The sequence below is a fragment of the Lemur catta genome, chromosome 12 (genome assembly GCF_020740605.2).
Source record: "Lemur catta isolate mLemCat1 chromosome 12, mLemCat1.pri, whole genome shotgun sequence".
Classification (NCBI taxonomy): domain Eukaryota; kingdom Metazoa; phylum Chordata; class Mammalia; order Primates; family Lemuridae; genus Lemur; species Lemur catta.
Genome location: NC_059139.1, coordinates 7,012,823 through 7,028,936, shown reverse-complemented (window position 1 = coordinate 7,028,936; position 16,114 = coordinate 7,012,823). Strand labels below are relative to the sequence as shown.

General features: G+C 45.2%; 1 protein-coding gene across 3 annotated transcripts in view; it reads left to right on the top strand.

Moving 5' to 3' along the window:
* Positions 1 to 16,114, top strand: part of CTNND2 (catenin delta 2) — an 818,722-nt gene that overhangs the window by 777,263 nt on the left and 25,345 nt on the right. For all 3 annotated transcript variants that reach the window (XM_045566311.1, XM_045566312.1, XM_045566310.1), the window contains one exon: positions 1,237 to 1,321. In XM_045566311.1, coding sequence (XP_045422267.1) covers positions 1,237 to 1,321 — 85 coding nt within the window. The remainder of the gene's footprint in view (positions 1 to 1,236; positions 1,322 to 16,114) is intronic.

Below are 16,114 nucleotides of genomic sequence, written 5' to 3'. Positions count from 1 at the left end.
CTTCAGTGGGTCTCTGGGCCACCACACCCCTTGTCAACCTCAGTGTGGTCATCACAGTGAAGTGTTCATAAATGGTGGTATCCTGGACAACACCAGGAGTCACCATTCACATCGATCAGGGGTCCACAAACTGGCCCACAGGCCAAATCCCACCCACTACCTGTTTTTTGCAAGTAACATTTTTTGGGACACAGCCACACCTGTTCATTTGTGTATTACTTTTATGACTCTTATTCATGTTACAATTGCAGAGTTGGGTAGGTACAACTAAGACTTTGTGGCCCCCAAAGCCAAGAATATTTATTCTCTGACCCGGCACAGAAAAAGCATGCCAGCCCCTGAGATAGCCCACAAATGTCGATGTCGGCCACTATAGTTATGCAGCAGGTTGTGAAACTAGCCTGTTAGAATTCAGAATCCACAGATAGCTAATAGTTTCCATGACCACTAGTCCGTGTGACTGCCCAGAATTTGATTGACTTAAATCAACACTGAGTTATTGACCTGGCCTCTATTTTGAGGTACAGACTGGCACTGAACCCAAAGACAAAATATTTAGTTATACTATCATTGGGATCTCAAAGGCATGAATCAAATAATGGGTAAGAACCACTAGTCCAGGGCTTTATGGGACCTTGGTTTTTCACTGTGGTCCAGAGGACAGAACTTTAAGTGCTCGTTCACGTGCACTCATCTGTATACACGCAAGAGTGTGTGCACACACTGGCATTCACTGCTGATCTCCTGTGCTTGGCACGAACAGCAAATGCAGAACAACTCCCTGCAGTCACGCAGGTGTGTGGAGCAACGCCTCGTATGCTCTTGTGCTTCATGGGGGACCGTGAATATCTTTCTGCTTCTTCCTACACAGGTGTGCTACACCTCCATTAAAGCCCCTAGATCTGGCCCTTCCTCCTCACTATTTTTTTTTCTTTCTGTTCATTTTTGTAGTCAAATGCTAAGTCTGTGTTCTGACTAAATGCCACCACTCTTACGTCTGCATTTGGAAAGTTCTCTGCCAAATTGTCGTGCGTTCCTGTCTCTCACCCTCACGGGTGTGTTGATGAGAATGGGCTGGGGGCTGGTAGAACGATCCTTTGCACTCCCCAGGCTGAGAGGAAAAGAGCCAGAAAAGCCACGTGGATGTTTATTCCTGACCTTCCCTGACAAGGCTGCGTCACTTTGAAGCTCAGCTGTTCCACTCACATCTTGCATTTCCTGTCTTTTCTTTACCAGACACTCTCCGAAAGTGGTCAAGGCCGCATCTCAGGTCCTAAACAGCATGTGGCAGTATCGAGATCTGAGGAGTCTGTACAAAAAGGTAAGGTTTGCTTTACCTTCTTGCCATGAGCTACACACAGCCCCTGAGTCCAAACACACAGCATGTGGCCGTATGAGTGACATCGCAGTTACAGGGGACACTTGTCCAACAGCCTCAGTCATGGAAACACACCTGCAAAGAGAATCAATGAAGATGCAAGAGAAGAGGCTGTGTGTGCTCTGAGCATCTACTAAGATCCATGAACTCCCTGGACTCAACAGACCCATGCTCAGAGAGTCTTACCCTAAAGCAGCTTATAGAAAACAAAATAAGCCTGTTTTCCCTGAGCTTCTGCATTCTACAATAGACTAAAAAATAATGAACAGAGGTATTTTGAAAAAAGTATATTTTGAGACTGTAAAAATATATATATAAAGCAATTCAGGAAGTTAGGAAGTATCGTAGCCTAGGAACGTGGAAGACCCACGTTCCTAAGCCCCTGAGAACCTCACCGAGTTACTGCCAAGGGGGAAAGAGATGCTGTTCCCAGTGACAACCGAGATCATGAAGAGGCTCAACATTTGTTCTGCACGCTGCCCCCGAGGCAGGCAGGCATTTTCAGCATACATTTCAAAGGAGTGTTCACCCCGAAAGTGTTTCAAAAATACCTTAAGAGAAAAATATCACACAGAGAAATTTTGATTCTACACCTCATTTCCAAGTGCTGCTAAATGAAGGATACGTAACTTTTCTTTTTTTGGTTAGGAGGGGAGAATGTTTGAATAACGTTTCCCAGAAGTTGCTTTGTTGCTGTCAGACCAGCAAGCGTGGGTGGTTTAAACTCGAGTTAACAAGTCAGGCTAGAGAACGTCACCGGAACGCAGGAAGCATGGCGCTTCTCAGTGCAGGGGTTCAGAAAGCCGAACCAGGCCGGGGGAAGGTGCACGAGTCTCCTCACGCACAGCCCGGAGCACCTCCTTGCAGGGAGTGGGAGAGACAGCCGAGGCCATCGCTGCCCCTGTCCCCATTTGACCAGCCTGGTGGGCACCAGCTCACTCCGCAGGAACTCGGGGCCACAGCTGTCATTGGGAATGAGACTCATATTGCCAGAGGGAAAATTTGCCTTTCTCTAAGCTAATGGGGAAAAGTAAATATTTAATAACCATCTCTGCTAAGTTGTAATCTATTTCTAGATTCTCCCCAAGGCCTTCCCACTTCCCTTAAGTATTCACTACTTTGCACTTTTAAGTTTATGAAGTTTAGCCTATATATTTCTCTTTCAAAATGTTCCTATTTTTCTAACAGGAAGTATGTGTAAGTTGAAACGGAGAATGCAAAATTAAGTGTTAGAGGAGTTTTGTGGGTTAATTAAATGTTTTCCTGAGCATTCTACATGTCAGGATGAGCCCTTCATCTGAAATGCTTTGGGTTCCATTCTGGGTTGCTTGAAATTCAGACCCCAGCATCCCTACAGAGTTCTTTTCCGGGCTCCTCCAAGAGCCACAGGAAATCAGTCTCTCCCCGCAAAGGGTCCTGTGGCTAAACAGGCAGCCAGACTTGAAGGACACACTATAAATTAGAAAGGAGCTGGTCGTTCTCATTCGGTAGCTCCAGAAGCTCAATGAAATATTACTGCTCGAAATAAACCCCACTTCCGCTCAGATCCTGAACGTTTCCTCCTTGCTGAGATACACCTTCTCACACTTACGTGCATCGAAGGGAAATAGCTTTTAGAGACCTACAAGTTATTTGTCGAATAGCAGCAGGAGTTTCCCATCTTAGTTTTTTTCCATGTTGGCAGGAAGAGTTCAAAAAATGTAATTGTCTTTCTATTTCCATAAAAACAAAAGAATGTGTTGACAGGAATTTAATGGAGCTAAAACTCAAGACCTAAAGATAGTTTAAAATGTGTTTCATGTGACGAGATTCTCGAAGGAGGGCTGAACAAATTGATGGTGATGTTTTTAGTTGACCCATGATTAAAAAATATTGAGAAAGAGCTATTCTTAATAATTTTCAGATTACGCAGTTGTGAAATGAAAGGAGGACCTCTGTGCTCAATGTCACAAGCGCTGCTCACAGCAAAGCTCGAAATTGAAAAAAGCTTCTCATCTGAAAAGTCCTTTTGTGAGAAAACCAAACTCATTCACCCTTATGAATTGTTTTTAATCAGTGGGGAAATGGGTTTCTATTTTGTTCTTCACTGATCATTTACATATCACTGAAAAGAAGTCTGATCCATATCTTTTAATTATCCAATTTTCAGATCTATTTATTAAACACCTGTTGTAGGCCTAGCACGGGAAGAGTTGCAAGGAAAGCATAAGCCGTGGGAAAGAGCTCCCGAGGGTCAAGATGAAATATGAAACGGTTATTGGCAACTTCATTAGGTTCCAAATTAAACACTACAGATTTTAAAGCATGAATCAAGGCAAAGAAAACTGTAGGCCCAAATCTTGAGGAATTTATTGAGTTTGCATCATTGGGGGGTAAGAGGTCAGGGCATCATGGGTAAGAGGGAAACGATGAGAGGAGAGCTGGAAATTGGGTTGAGGGCAGCACGTGTGTCCGTGCGGCAGAGTTCAGCTCCGTCCGTCACCGGCTCGTTTTCTCCAAGAACCCGGGCACAGAGGCCAAGCTCTTACTTCATGAGCGCACCTACTTTATGGTACTTGGAGAGACACGTTTAGTCACCAGAATATTCTTCTGGGTGGCTGTGTTGAACAATACAAAACTATGTTCGATTCAGGATACATTTAGAGCCAAAACATATCTGTTACCTGAATCTTCCACTTTCCTGAGGTCTGCTCTTCTGGGTTTTTCCCCCTCAAGGGGACATCAACAATTGCAGAAGAATGTTATCACATGCAGGCTAAATAATGCATCACTCTTTGTTAAACCAACCTTTAAGTTTGGATAATCACAAATAGAATTTTAAAATTTCATTTTCATTTGTATCATTGCAGAGGATATTTTCTAAAGGAAAAGAAGATGAACCTTAGGAAGAGACTGGATATGGGGGCATTAGAGAAGCAAGAGATGGAAAGTTCTTGACTTTTTTTGAAGCTTGGGGCTTTAAAAAAAAATGAGGTCACTGCCATAATGGGACACTTATGTTTGACCATGGTGGGGACTGTTGGCACATCTTGTTTTGGAAGAAAGGAGATAAATTGGAGCAGGGACATAGAATTTAAAGAATATAGAAATTATCGTGTACAAATCCTTATATGACAGCTTAATAATCTGTACAACATCCGTAAGAAATAGTTTTATTGGTTGGGACACAGGCTAAGTGTCTCTAACAGAGAGACTCAAAACTACTGAAGCTCCAACGAGACAGGGATCTCCTTCCCTCTCAGGAGGCTACACCTGGGCAGGCAGGTAGTCCTGGGGCCGGTCTGTTGCTCGGCCTTGCCTGTGTGGGCAAAGCTCCCTGGCTCTGCCCCTTCTCATTCTCTCCCTTAGGGGGAGAATGGGGGACAGTGGGGATAAGAGACACAGAAGCTGCCAGACTCGTGCTGCAGCCAGCGGCGAGGGGGGATAGGAGAAGTGGGTGGCACGACCCCTGCTAAAAGTCTGTGGCGGGAGAAGACAGGCAGTATCGCTCCAGCACTCATTTCCTTCTCTTCAAGTATCTTTAATGTCCGATGCAATCATGACCTAATGAGGCATATTATTCCATTTTGGAGTGGCTGTGATTATCTGGAACTTCTTACTTGTATTAAGGAAAAATCTCTTTGTCTGCAACTTCTGCCCTCCAAAGCCAGCTGAAAAGGTCTAATTTCTCTTCCCTGTGATAGCCTCGCTGGTTTGGACGCCAGCCCTCTGCTCCTGGAGGCCATCCCTGCTCTCGGCCGAACGTGTGTAAGGGAGGGAAAAGATACTCCTCTCACCCCTCACCAGGCCGTAGCTGAAGCTCTGTGATAAAAAACAGATTCACAAGGGAAAAGCATACAGAATTATCTAACGTAAGTTTTATGTGACACGAGAGGCTCCATGAGGAAATGAAGACCCAAAGAAATGGGTAAACTTGTGTATTTTTATGCTTGGGTTTGAGGAACAGCAGACAGTTGCAGAGAAATGTGATTGGAGGACAAAAGGGTATGATCTGATGGCAGTAAGCTGGGGGAACTTAGCAAGGCCTGCTCCTTGATTCGTTTTTGTGCCCCTGTGTCTTCAGGGGTAAGGATGTTCTTCCCTCCAGGTATAGGAAGGGCACCTCTCAAATGAGGGTTTTAGGACCTGCTTCAGGGGAGAAGAGTGAGGGGAAAGTGAGAGAGAACTTCCTGGTTCTGTTGTTTTCCCAAATGCCAAGGTGCCGTATGTTGGGGTAGCATGTTGTGAATCCCATCACATGCCAAATTCTAGTGTATCAGTGTTTCTACAACCTTCACCACTGCTCTTACTTTTTTTTTGATATGCAAGTGTGTCAGTATCCTTTTTATTTTTTGAAACAGGGTCTTGCTTTGTCACCCGGGCTAGAGTGCAATGATGTCATCATAGCTCACTGTAACTTCAAACTCCTGCCTCAGCCTCCCAGGTAGCTGGGACTACAGGCACTCACCACCATACCTGGCTAATTTTTCCATTTTTTGTAGATACAAGGTCTCACTCTTGCTTAGGCTGGTGTTTCACTCCTGGCCTCAAGTGATCCTCCTGCCTGGGCCTCCCAAAGTGCTAGGATTATAGGCATGAGCCACTGTACCCAGCCAGTATCCCTTCTGTAATGTAGCACCCCAAGAAGAATATATTCCTCTAGGTTTATTTGAAGCAGAGAAGAGGGTGAAACTATGCTTTCCTTGTACTGGGCATTCAACTTCTACTAATAAAACTTGAGATCCAACTGGTGCCGGGAAGGCTTGTCATACTATGGGTGTAATACAAAGAGCAGATGGCCAGCCCTGCCACACACTAGCAGCATGACCTTGGGCAGGCTACCTGAGATGCTCTGCCCAGCAGTGTAAGAGTTGACTTGGGCATCCCTGTGGCCCACTGCTTCTGAGAGATGGGACCCAGTGAGTAGACCTCAGTTCTCCAAGTGTCATAGCCAGTGACAGAGATGTGCTGGGGTTGCTTTGTATCCAGTTCTGTACCTGGTGAGCGTCATTCCTGATGCAGCGTCCCCAGAACAGTAACTGACCTCTTAAAATAGTCTATGGCAGTTCTTGTACCTGGCACAATGTTCTCCAAGGCAACTGGACATGCCCCTGGGGCCCTGGAGGTTTGGAGACCTGGGCCTCCATGATGTCTTCCTTCCACTTTGTGTAGCCAAGTCTGTAGCTTTCTTCAACCCTTGCATCAAAGAACCTCACAGCCTTTCATGGAGACTGTGGGGATCCTCTTCCTCAACCCCACTCTATCCCTTGGTTTCCTCATCCATGAAGTCAAAGCCATGACACCTGCCTTGCCAGATTACTGACTGTCTCCAATGGAGAGTAACATACCAATGGGGGTTGCTGCTGTGCATTCTAAAACACTTTTTATGCTGTTTGGCTGACAGACGCTGTCTCTGCCATCCTGTCCACAGGCAGTGGAAGGTTTGGAGCGAGGATTTCATTTGGCATTGGCATTGTCACTGTTCACTGTCCCCTACATCTGTATAGCCCCTTCCCCTTTGGTTTCCCTACTCTGTCGCCTCCAGTTCCTGGATGCCTGTCCAGTCCCTACTGTCAGGTGGTACATGATTTTTCCAGTGTTTAGTGTATGATACTGAAGCTCATTACTGTGCTCTAATGAACTCTAAGTGCTTCAGAGAGAACAGCATCAACTCAATATCTTTATAAGTGAATAAAAATCCTTAGCTCATAAATGCAGGAATCAAATCAAAGACATCAAGTGTCAGAATCAAACTCTTATTGACAATGAGTGGGGTTAGAGGCCAGACTACTTCCTCCCCACTAATATTCATGGCCTGGTGTTTGTATGGCTGTGACACCCCCGCCATGGAATATGGGTATCTTGCACAATGAGCTGACATCTCAGAGAATGCCGCACGGCCTGTGCTTGAGACCGCATAAGGTCAGGTTTCTCTGAATAGAGATACTGTATCACTATGGCCATTTCCATGCAAGAAACAAAACATAAAACCAATCTTTCAATGTCCTTCCTTTTATTGTCAGGGAAAATAGCCTCTTGGGTTGCACATACCACTCAGCGGTGAATAATGAGCCTCTATGGGAGCGGAGTCATGCCCTTCATGGCCCGTCTCACATGGGGCTCTCTTTCCTCACCGCTGCTGTATTCGTTTCATTGGCTCTTGCCACCATGGCACTCACAAAACAAGAAATCAATAAGTAATTATAGATAGGTAAGGGAATGCCTGTAGATTTCCTCAAATGTCCACACAGTGGCTGAATGAGTGAACGCAGCCCTCGGGCCATCTTTCGCGGCTGGGGGAGACTGACCGCTGTGCATGGATGAGCCGGGAGCCCCGGCCTGCAAACCCGAGCCGTGGGCTGGTGTTCAGCGCCGCTCAGCACCCTCACCTGCTGGACATTTGGGAAACAACACCAGGTTCCAACGAGAATAGAAAGATATTTTGAAATATTGTCAAGGAAAAACACAGTATGGTCAAAATTCAAAACTTTGATCTTTAAGCTTTGCAGTAAGAAGAGCAAGGAATGCTTTAATACTTCCTTCAGTAGGTTGCCGTTTTGAGAATTAATAGATTTTACTTTCTGGGTATCTAAGAGAGTGATGGAAAAGCAGCAAATCCTCTATAGAAATATGTTAAACTACTAAATGTAGAGCTGTCATTTTACCAAGGAAATTGCTTACCAGGAGTTTATTAATCTTTCTACTGTGCTGGAAAATTCTTCACCAAGAGATTATTGGAAGAACATAAGGACTTTTGGCCGGGTTCTAAAACAACCCCGAGGCCAGTGTCCTCCGGGTCTACAAATGTGGCTCCTCAAGTTCCTTCCTTTCACATCACCTGATGGCATGTTAGGAAAAACGAAAGGCTGAGGTTAAACTTAGCTATGATACCGTCTCCTCCATAAATCTGGGCATTTCCGCGTTGATGTTTTGGTATCGACATGGAAGGTCTTTCTTCACGAGATCCCCTGACCTCTCTGAAACAATTCTCAGACACTCATCATATGATATCTGTCCAAAAACAAAGGCACAAATGGGAACAGAAGCAAAAATCAATTGTGCAAAAGTGGAAATCGATGCGCACGGCAGTTGCTAAACGAGAAGTGACTAAGTTATAGCTACTGCTGGGAGGGGTCCCCACGCCAGGGGAAATCCCGCATTGCAGCGCCAAACAAAACGCTTCCTCTATAATCCCAGCCTTTCACAAGGCTTCACCAGTAATGTTTTATATCAAAACCTACAAAAATACCCCAGACAAGAAAGGCAGAAAAAAAGGATAGGATCAGGAGCTAGAAAGCTCAGTAAGTTTGATTTACAGCTCCACCTGCACTTGCTGCTTACTTTGGACAATTATCTCAAAGTGACCCCCTCCTGTTTCGGTGGGCCCAGTAGACTGGGTGATGTTATGTCTCAGAACCTTAATTCTCCTGCGAGAGAGCATGATCAGCTTCTTCTCTCTTCCCAGCTCCATCCCCTCTACCTCTCATGCGCTGTGCCTGCCCCCACCTTAGCGACCCCCGACCGGGTTGAGCTGGGGGAAGGCGGGTGGAGGAGAGGAGAGCAGAGCCCCAATGCGGCTGTACCCTGGCCGTGGTGCACTCCACCTGTGGGACACGTCCACGTGCCAGCTGCTTCTCTCGTGGGCACCACCCCCTAACCACGGCCTCCCCCACTGTGGCTGCCCGGCCTGGACCCGGCCTCCTGGGCCAGCTGCTCAGAGCCCTCCACAGGCCCCAGATTCCACTGCCCACTGCAGACAGACCAGGGAGGATGTCTGCGCCCCTGCAGCTTACGTGGTTTTGAAAGTCCTGTTTAAGAAGGGTACACTTTGTGAATGCAAAATTATATACGGGCCCTGGAAGGGACCCATGCTGTGGGAGGGCCAGAAACTTAAGCTCCCCAGGCTCCGTGGTCACTTCACTGATGGCACAGAATCGGTGTGTCATCCTTCTGATGTCCTGCAACCCCCAAAGTCCAGGGAGCTCATGGGCAAGCTCCTTACATAGTCTTTTGCAACCCTGAATACTTTACTTCAAGAATTTGGGGCAATGGGGCACCTATTATTCCCTGCCTTGCTTGGGACCTTGGCCAAAACAGAGACAACAGGGAAAGCCACATTAACATCCTGTCACAATACCTTATCTCAAATATTTAATCATCTGTGAGCTTTCCAGAATTCTAATAAATTGTGTCTAATAAGCCAAAAATAATCATGGCTTAAAGAAAATTAGAAATTCATTGCCCTCTATGTTAGATTCTTATTGCAGTGCCAACAAATTACCACAAACTGGCTTAGAAAACACCACAAATTCATGATCTTATAGTTCTAGAGATCAAACGTCCAAAACAGGTTTCACTGGGCTGAATCAAAGTGTTGGCGAGGATGCACTCCCCCCAGATGCTCTCCACAGAACCTTTTTCCTTGCCTTTCCAGATCTAGAAGTTGCCTACATTCCTTGGCTGGTGGCCTCCCCCTCCATCTTCAAAGCCAGCAGCCGTAGCATCTTTAAATCTCTTCCTCTGCTTCCCTCACTGTGACCCCCTGTGGACCCTCTTGTAAGGAACAATCCTTGTGATTACACCTGGATATTCAGAATGACCTCCCCTTTTAAGATCTTTAACTTAATCACATCTGCAAAGTCCCTTTGGCCATTTAAGCTTGCATATTCATAGGTTCTGAGGATTAAGACGGTGACATCTTTGGAGGTGCCACTGTTCGGCTTCCCACGCCCTCTCTCGCAGAAGTCAGAAGTCGAGTGTACTAGTCAAAGTCTGATAAGCACCTCCCGAGTCAGGGCCTCGCCCCTCCCGACGGAGTGCTCCATCTCTGGAGGGCTGCCCTATTTTGCAGGATCCACGCTGGCTCTCACTCTGTCCACACTGCAGAAATGGGAAGAGAAAAGAGCTAGGGAGGGCAGGCTTTTTCTTTTGGACACATGCCCTTGTAAATACTTCCAGCTCTCAGCCAAGTGGCCAAATCTCCCTGCCTGGGGGCCTCGGTGAAAAGCAGCTTCTATTAGAAGGTGCAAAAATGAAAAAAAGGCTACTGAGATGTTTATGCCCTTGGACATTCATGTTACATACGAATCAACACCCGTAGTCCTTTTGAATATCTGTGCCCAGTTTTTATCAAAGCCACATTCTCAAGAGATCCCACAGTGCTGTCATTTCATTAAAAATGCTTCTACAATAATTACCAGTTGGCTTCAACTTCGAAAACCGTCCCAATCCGTGACTCCTTAGTCCTATGCAAGGAGGCCAGTTCAGTGGGAAACAAAGAACTGTAAGTTTTCAGAATATGTTTTACAGCATGAATAACATTAAGAATATTAGCACTGGGCATGGTAGCTCACTCTGGGAGGCTGAGGCAGGAAGATTGCTTGAGACTAAGAGGTTAAGACCAGCCTGAGCAACATAGCAAGACTTCATCTCCAAAAAGTATGAAAAATTAGGCGAGCATGGTGGTACTCACCTGTAGTCTCAGCCACTTGGGAGGCTGAGACAGGAGGATTGCTTCACCCCAGGAGTTTGAGGCTGCAGTGAGCTATGATGATGCCACTGCACTCCAGCCTGGGGCACAGAGCAAGACTGTGTCTCTTAAAACAGCAACAACAACAACAACAAACAAACACTATTAGCAAGAACCAAGGGAAGAGTGAGGTCACAGAAGGTGGAAATAGCTCAGATGTTTCTTGGTGTTGGTATGTGCTCTGTTGTAGCACGGTTCCCCAGGAAAGCTCACTGTCCCCATGTGTTCCTCTGGGAGCCATTCATGCTATGCTCACCCCAAGTGCTCTACTTAACCAGATGATGGATTGACCACTGGTAAAATATGTAATATCAAAAAATAAAGATAAAATACCCATCAATCGGGGTTTTCTCTGGACTTCAGCCACACTGTTCTTGCCCTTCCTTGCTCTTCCTCTGCAGTCACAATGCTGTGCCCGTCTCAGAGCCTCAGCACTGCCTGGGCACAGCTTAATTCCTCAGCTGAGAATACCTCCCCCCTCTCCCTCCAAGCCTGGCTACTTCTGTCTCAGTTTAACTATCACTTCCTCCAGGAAACCACCCCGACTCTCCAGCTCTGCAAGGCTAGGACCGGTAGATCTTAGCAACTTGTGCTTTTCCTTCATGGCTCTTACCACAAATGCCTGTTGATGTGGTCATTTGTTAAACACCCGTCTTCCTCCATCTTTCCCTCAAGAGCCATGCCTCTCTGTTTTTCTATTCTCTCCCTTGTTCCCAGCATAGTGCCAGCTACTTATTAATGTTTACTAAATAACAGTGCAGCTACCCCAGCGTGTGAACCTAGCAGAGGACATTCAGTGACCCTGCTTCCATTTGCATGATATGGAGAACTCAAAGCTGAAACCCAGGCTGAAGTTTGAATTTACTGACTGCTGATGAGTATGTGTGTAAAATACCTTACTTGTCAAATGTCAAAATGACATATTAGATGCTAGACATTTGTATTTGTAGACCTGAAGACTATACTGTTGAGCTTTCTCCTGAATTTAACTTTGCTGTACTAATTGGAACACAAAGGACATTGTCTTCATCTAAGTCAGATCTTCGCTTTCAGCCTCAAAAGCAAAACCAAGGAAATAAGGGGCCTAATTTAGTCTTATTTCAACTTCCTGAGTGTTTTTGTTTCTTTGTTTTTGTTTTCTGCATCCCATTGGTACCAGTTAACTGCTGGCAGTTAACGATGGCATACTTTCCTCAACTAAATCATCAGCATCCTTTCCCACTTGTCAAATCTTGGAGATATTAGTTCTTTAGAATTAGGCCAATGGCAGTAAATTGAATTTCTAAAATAGATTTATGCAGTATTTGCTCTTAAAAGATAGCATTGTGCAAGATCATTATCCTTATATATACTGTACCTTTAAGTATCCAAATCAATTTAATTAAATTTCATTAGAAGCAACAGAGCTGAAACAAACTAATGAAAGCAACGGGTATGTCAGGTGGTATTTATTTCTACATTAAACTGCAAATACTCCCTTTTGGCCCTTAAAATTTAGTTTAAATATTTAAGTCTAATAGCTTTTGGAATTGTTGATGGAATTAGTTTTAATGAATCTTTAACAGTTTACCTTAAAAATAGATGAAAGTTTCTTTTATTACAGCAAAGTGGAGCTGAAGGTTTCGTTGTTAAGCTTGGTCCTCAGTGACACAGACTGAGCATCGGAATACTGTATTTCCATTTTTTCTATTTAATTCCTTTTATTGAAATAAGGAGAATGTGCATATAACTACCACTAATTTGGAATCTTTTCTTTCTCTGCTTAATGTGATTACATTAATAGGCTTATTCACTTAAAAATGACTGGAAAACTGGCATAATTTTGAGCAACCAAGATTTTGATACGTGAGCATTAATGTCTTAGCTGGTTACCTTTTCCGGAGGATGGCAACGGTTCACGTTTTGACTTTCATTTGAAAGTAGGTCTCTGATGAAGAAGTCTTGCTTGTGAATGTAAGTGCCAAGCCCTAAGTGTTCTAGGCTGATGCATGGATGAGCTTGGGTTGCTAAAAGCCCAACGGATTTTTGCCACATTTTTCTTTATATCTCAAGTCACTCAAAGAAAATTAGAATTGACAAGCTTTATGGGCTGCAGAGCCTTCAAGGACAGCCGAGGCGAAAAACTTGTATTTGTTACTTCAGCGCCAAATAGTCTCTGTAGACCCACTGAGAAATCCTTATTCAGAGGCCAAAGAAATCTTTCCAGATTAAGGAAGTTGCAGAGCTATTTAAAAATCAGGGAGAAAAAAGCCAATGACCATACACTGACCAACAGTGTCCCAGTGATGATTTTGGGTTCCAGCTAATATCCCCAGTGGAAATAAACAACCATTGTTCATTTTCAAGGTTAATTTTTGACTGAGGCTTTTGTCTGAGTTAGAGATGTCCCTTATCATAGTAAAGATGTGTTGAATCTAACTTCTAAGGATAGAAAACAAAACTTTGAAAACTCACTTTGGAAACAGAATTGTCAACAGGAATATCAACACTGAACTTATTATCACAGCTGTGGTTAGTCCCCAGCAGTGTCACCCTGCACGCCATTGCAGTCTGGTCTCTAAGGGGTATCTTCTTTTCAGAAGCAGAGGTCAGAGGCCACAATATAAGTAACTCAAAATTCTCTTCCCTGTGAAATCTCATTTCCTGAAGCACATTGATGAGAGTTTTGTATTTAGCCCCCTAATTACCAGATCCTCCAAACCTTCATTTGAGCAGCCCTTGAGATATTTACTCTTCCCTCCCACCTTCGTTCTAAGCTCTTAGCTATATGGATTGAGCCAGCTTCTCTCCCGAATCCCTTTTCCTCCTCCTCCCTCTGAGAATGTCCTTCTCCATCCTTTCTCTGATTCAGCAGGGGGTGGGGTGCACTCAGCAGCTCAACTGGCAGCAGCGGGACGTTCTCTGGTAGTCGGGGGGAGGCAGGAGCCTGTGAACACACATTCCGTCACACCTAAGTTCTCTCGGGACGTGCTCTGCGTGCTGCATGGAGTACAGACTGGTCGTCACTGGTCCCTGCCCAGCGATGTTCCCATAAGGTGACCCGTTCAGAAACCAGCCCCTTCGGTATAGCGGGCACATTCTGGAAGTTGGTGTGGGCTGCTGTACCCAACCCTGAAAGAAATCGGAGCAAATCAAATTAGAAATGTGATACAGTGTTTCTTCTCATCCTTTTTTCCTGCTCCTCCTAAGGATTTGTGTTTGGGGACAACTGAGTGTATTTGCTGTGGGCAAGTGACTTAGGTTTTCTGAGCTGCGTGATGCAAGCAGCAGCAGAGAGGGAGGGATGAGCTACGTGCTCTGATTGAATCGGCACCAATCCAAGGGCCAGATGCGGCAGAAATAATGATGCTTCAATATTATTTTCAAGATTGGTTAAAGAGGAGGCAATTTTATATGCCGAACGGTGAAACATACACAGCTGAGAGAAATTACCATTTAAAGGGCAGGCAAGCCGAAGGCTTTTTGTTGTTGTTAGGTGCTATTTTGCCTAAACTAATGCTACCTTCAGCTCAGCCGCATGTATGTCACAAAAGACAGGTACAGCAACAGCAGAAGATGAGTCTCACGAGGTCGCTGTAAGCTAAAATAAAAAAATCATAAGGCTCTGATTATCTGTATTTGTCACAGAACAATAGAGTATGAGAACTGTAGAGGCTAGGGTAAAAACTGAAATTGATTATCATTTCATTTTTCAATAATTAATACTGTCGTCTTAAAGCATTGACTCCAACAAGCATTTCTTAGGCATCTCTGTGTACCAGGTACTATGCTAGGGTATCAGGGCTTCAGAAATAAACAGGGCATCACCCCTGCCTCACAGCTGGGGAGACAGACGGGATTGCATGAGTCTGTAGCGTGATGTAAAAGCGTGTTGTTAGAACTAGTAGGGGAAGAGAAGTAGTTGCATCGCTGAAATCTTCAAACCTCAGCAGCATAATTCACTTAGCAGTAGCAATTTAATGAACATGCATTGTCTGCCTCCTGTTTATGCCACACAAAACTGGGCAGGATCAGATTTAACAGGCAGAAAAAGAGAAAGTGCCCTCCTAGGTCTTGGAACTGCCCTATCAAAAGTGTGGGCCTGGGAAGTTGAGTCTCCTAGTCAGTCAGTATCAGGTGTGATTGGGGCTTAGCGTGTGTGGCACCTCTCTCACCTGAGGCTGCAACCTATAGTTGTTCCCACAGGAGTCAACATTGGGATGGGGACTGAAGGGCCTCCTGAGATTTAGCACTTTAGAAATGTATTCGTGTACCCCAGCTTCTCACCACCACCTATGCGAAGAAACTCCAAGCCGCAGGTTCACAACTGTAGCTATTCATTAGTATCAACTGGGGGGGAAGGGAGCTTCTGAAAATAATGATACCCAGGCTCTACTCAGAACAGCCTAAACAGAACCTCAGAGTGGGCCCAGGCATTACTATTTTTGAAACTCCCCAAGCTGATGAGCCATGTTGCCCTTAATGTATGGAAGCAGCTGAGTCCCAGCACAGCAGTCATTGAAGCACTGATGTATATTAGTCAAGTGGTGAGAAGGTGTTCCCGGGAGCAGCTCTGAGCCTGGATGAAGAGTTCTAGCTCATCCTCTGCACACAAACCTCACCGCCTCCTGTGCTATTCTGAAGTGAACGCCGAGCACCGTTTCTGGAGTAAGCAGCTTTGGCACAAGTGTATGTGTTGTCCTAACCTTGTGTAGAGCAGTCTGAAAGCCACTTACTCCCTTCACCCGAACTCTGTTAGTGGAAGTCTCTTTAGTAACACATTCTTCTTGGCGGCGCTCACCCGATGTTCTAAAATATAAAATGGAAAGTGTTATAGGCCGGGCGCAGTAGCTCACGCCTGTAATCCTAGCACTCTGGGAGGCCGAGGTAGGAGGATTGCTTTAGTTCAGGAGTTCGAGACCAGCCTGAGCAAGAGTGAGACCCCATCTCTACTAAAACTAGAAAGAAATTAGCCAAACAACTAAAAATAGAAAAAATTAGCCAGGCATGGTGGCTCATGCCTTTAGTCCCAGCTACCCAGGAGGCTGAGGCAGGAGGATCGCTTGAGCCCAGGAGTTTGAGGTTGCTGTGAGCTAGGCTGACGCCACAGCACTCTAGCCCAGGTGAGAAAGTGAGACTCTGTCCCCCCCCCCAAAAAAAGAAAGTGTTATAAATTCGGGGACCTCAGAATACATAAGGGGAAGATCAGTAGCAACTGAACAGAGTGCTAGACATACTGTGGAGACCAG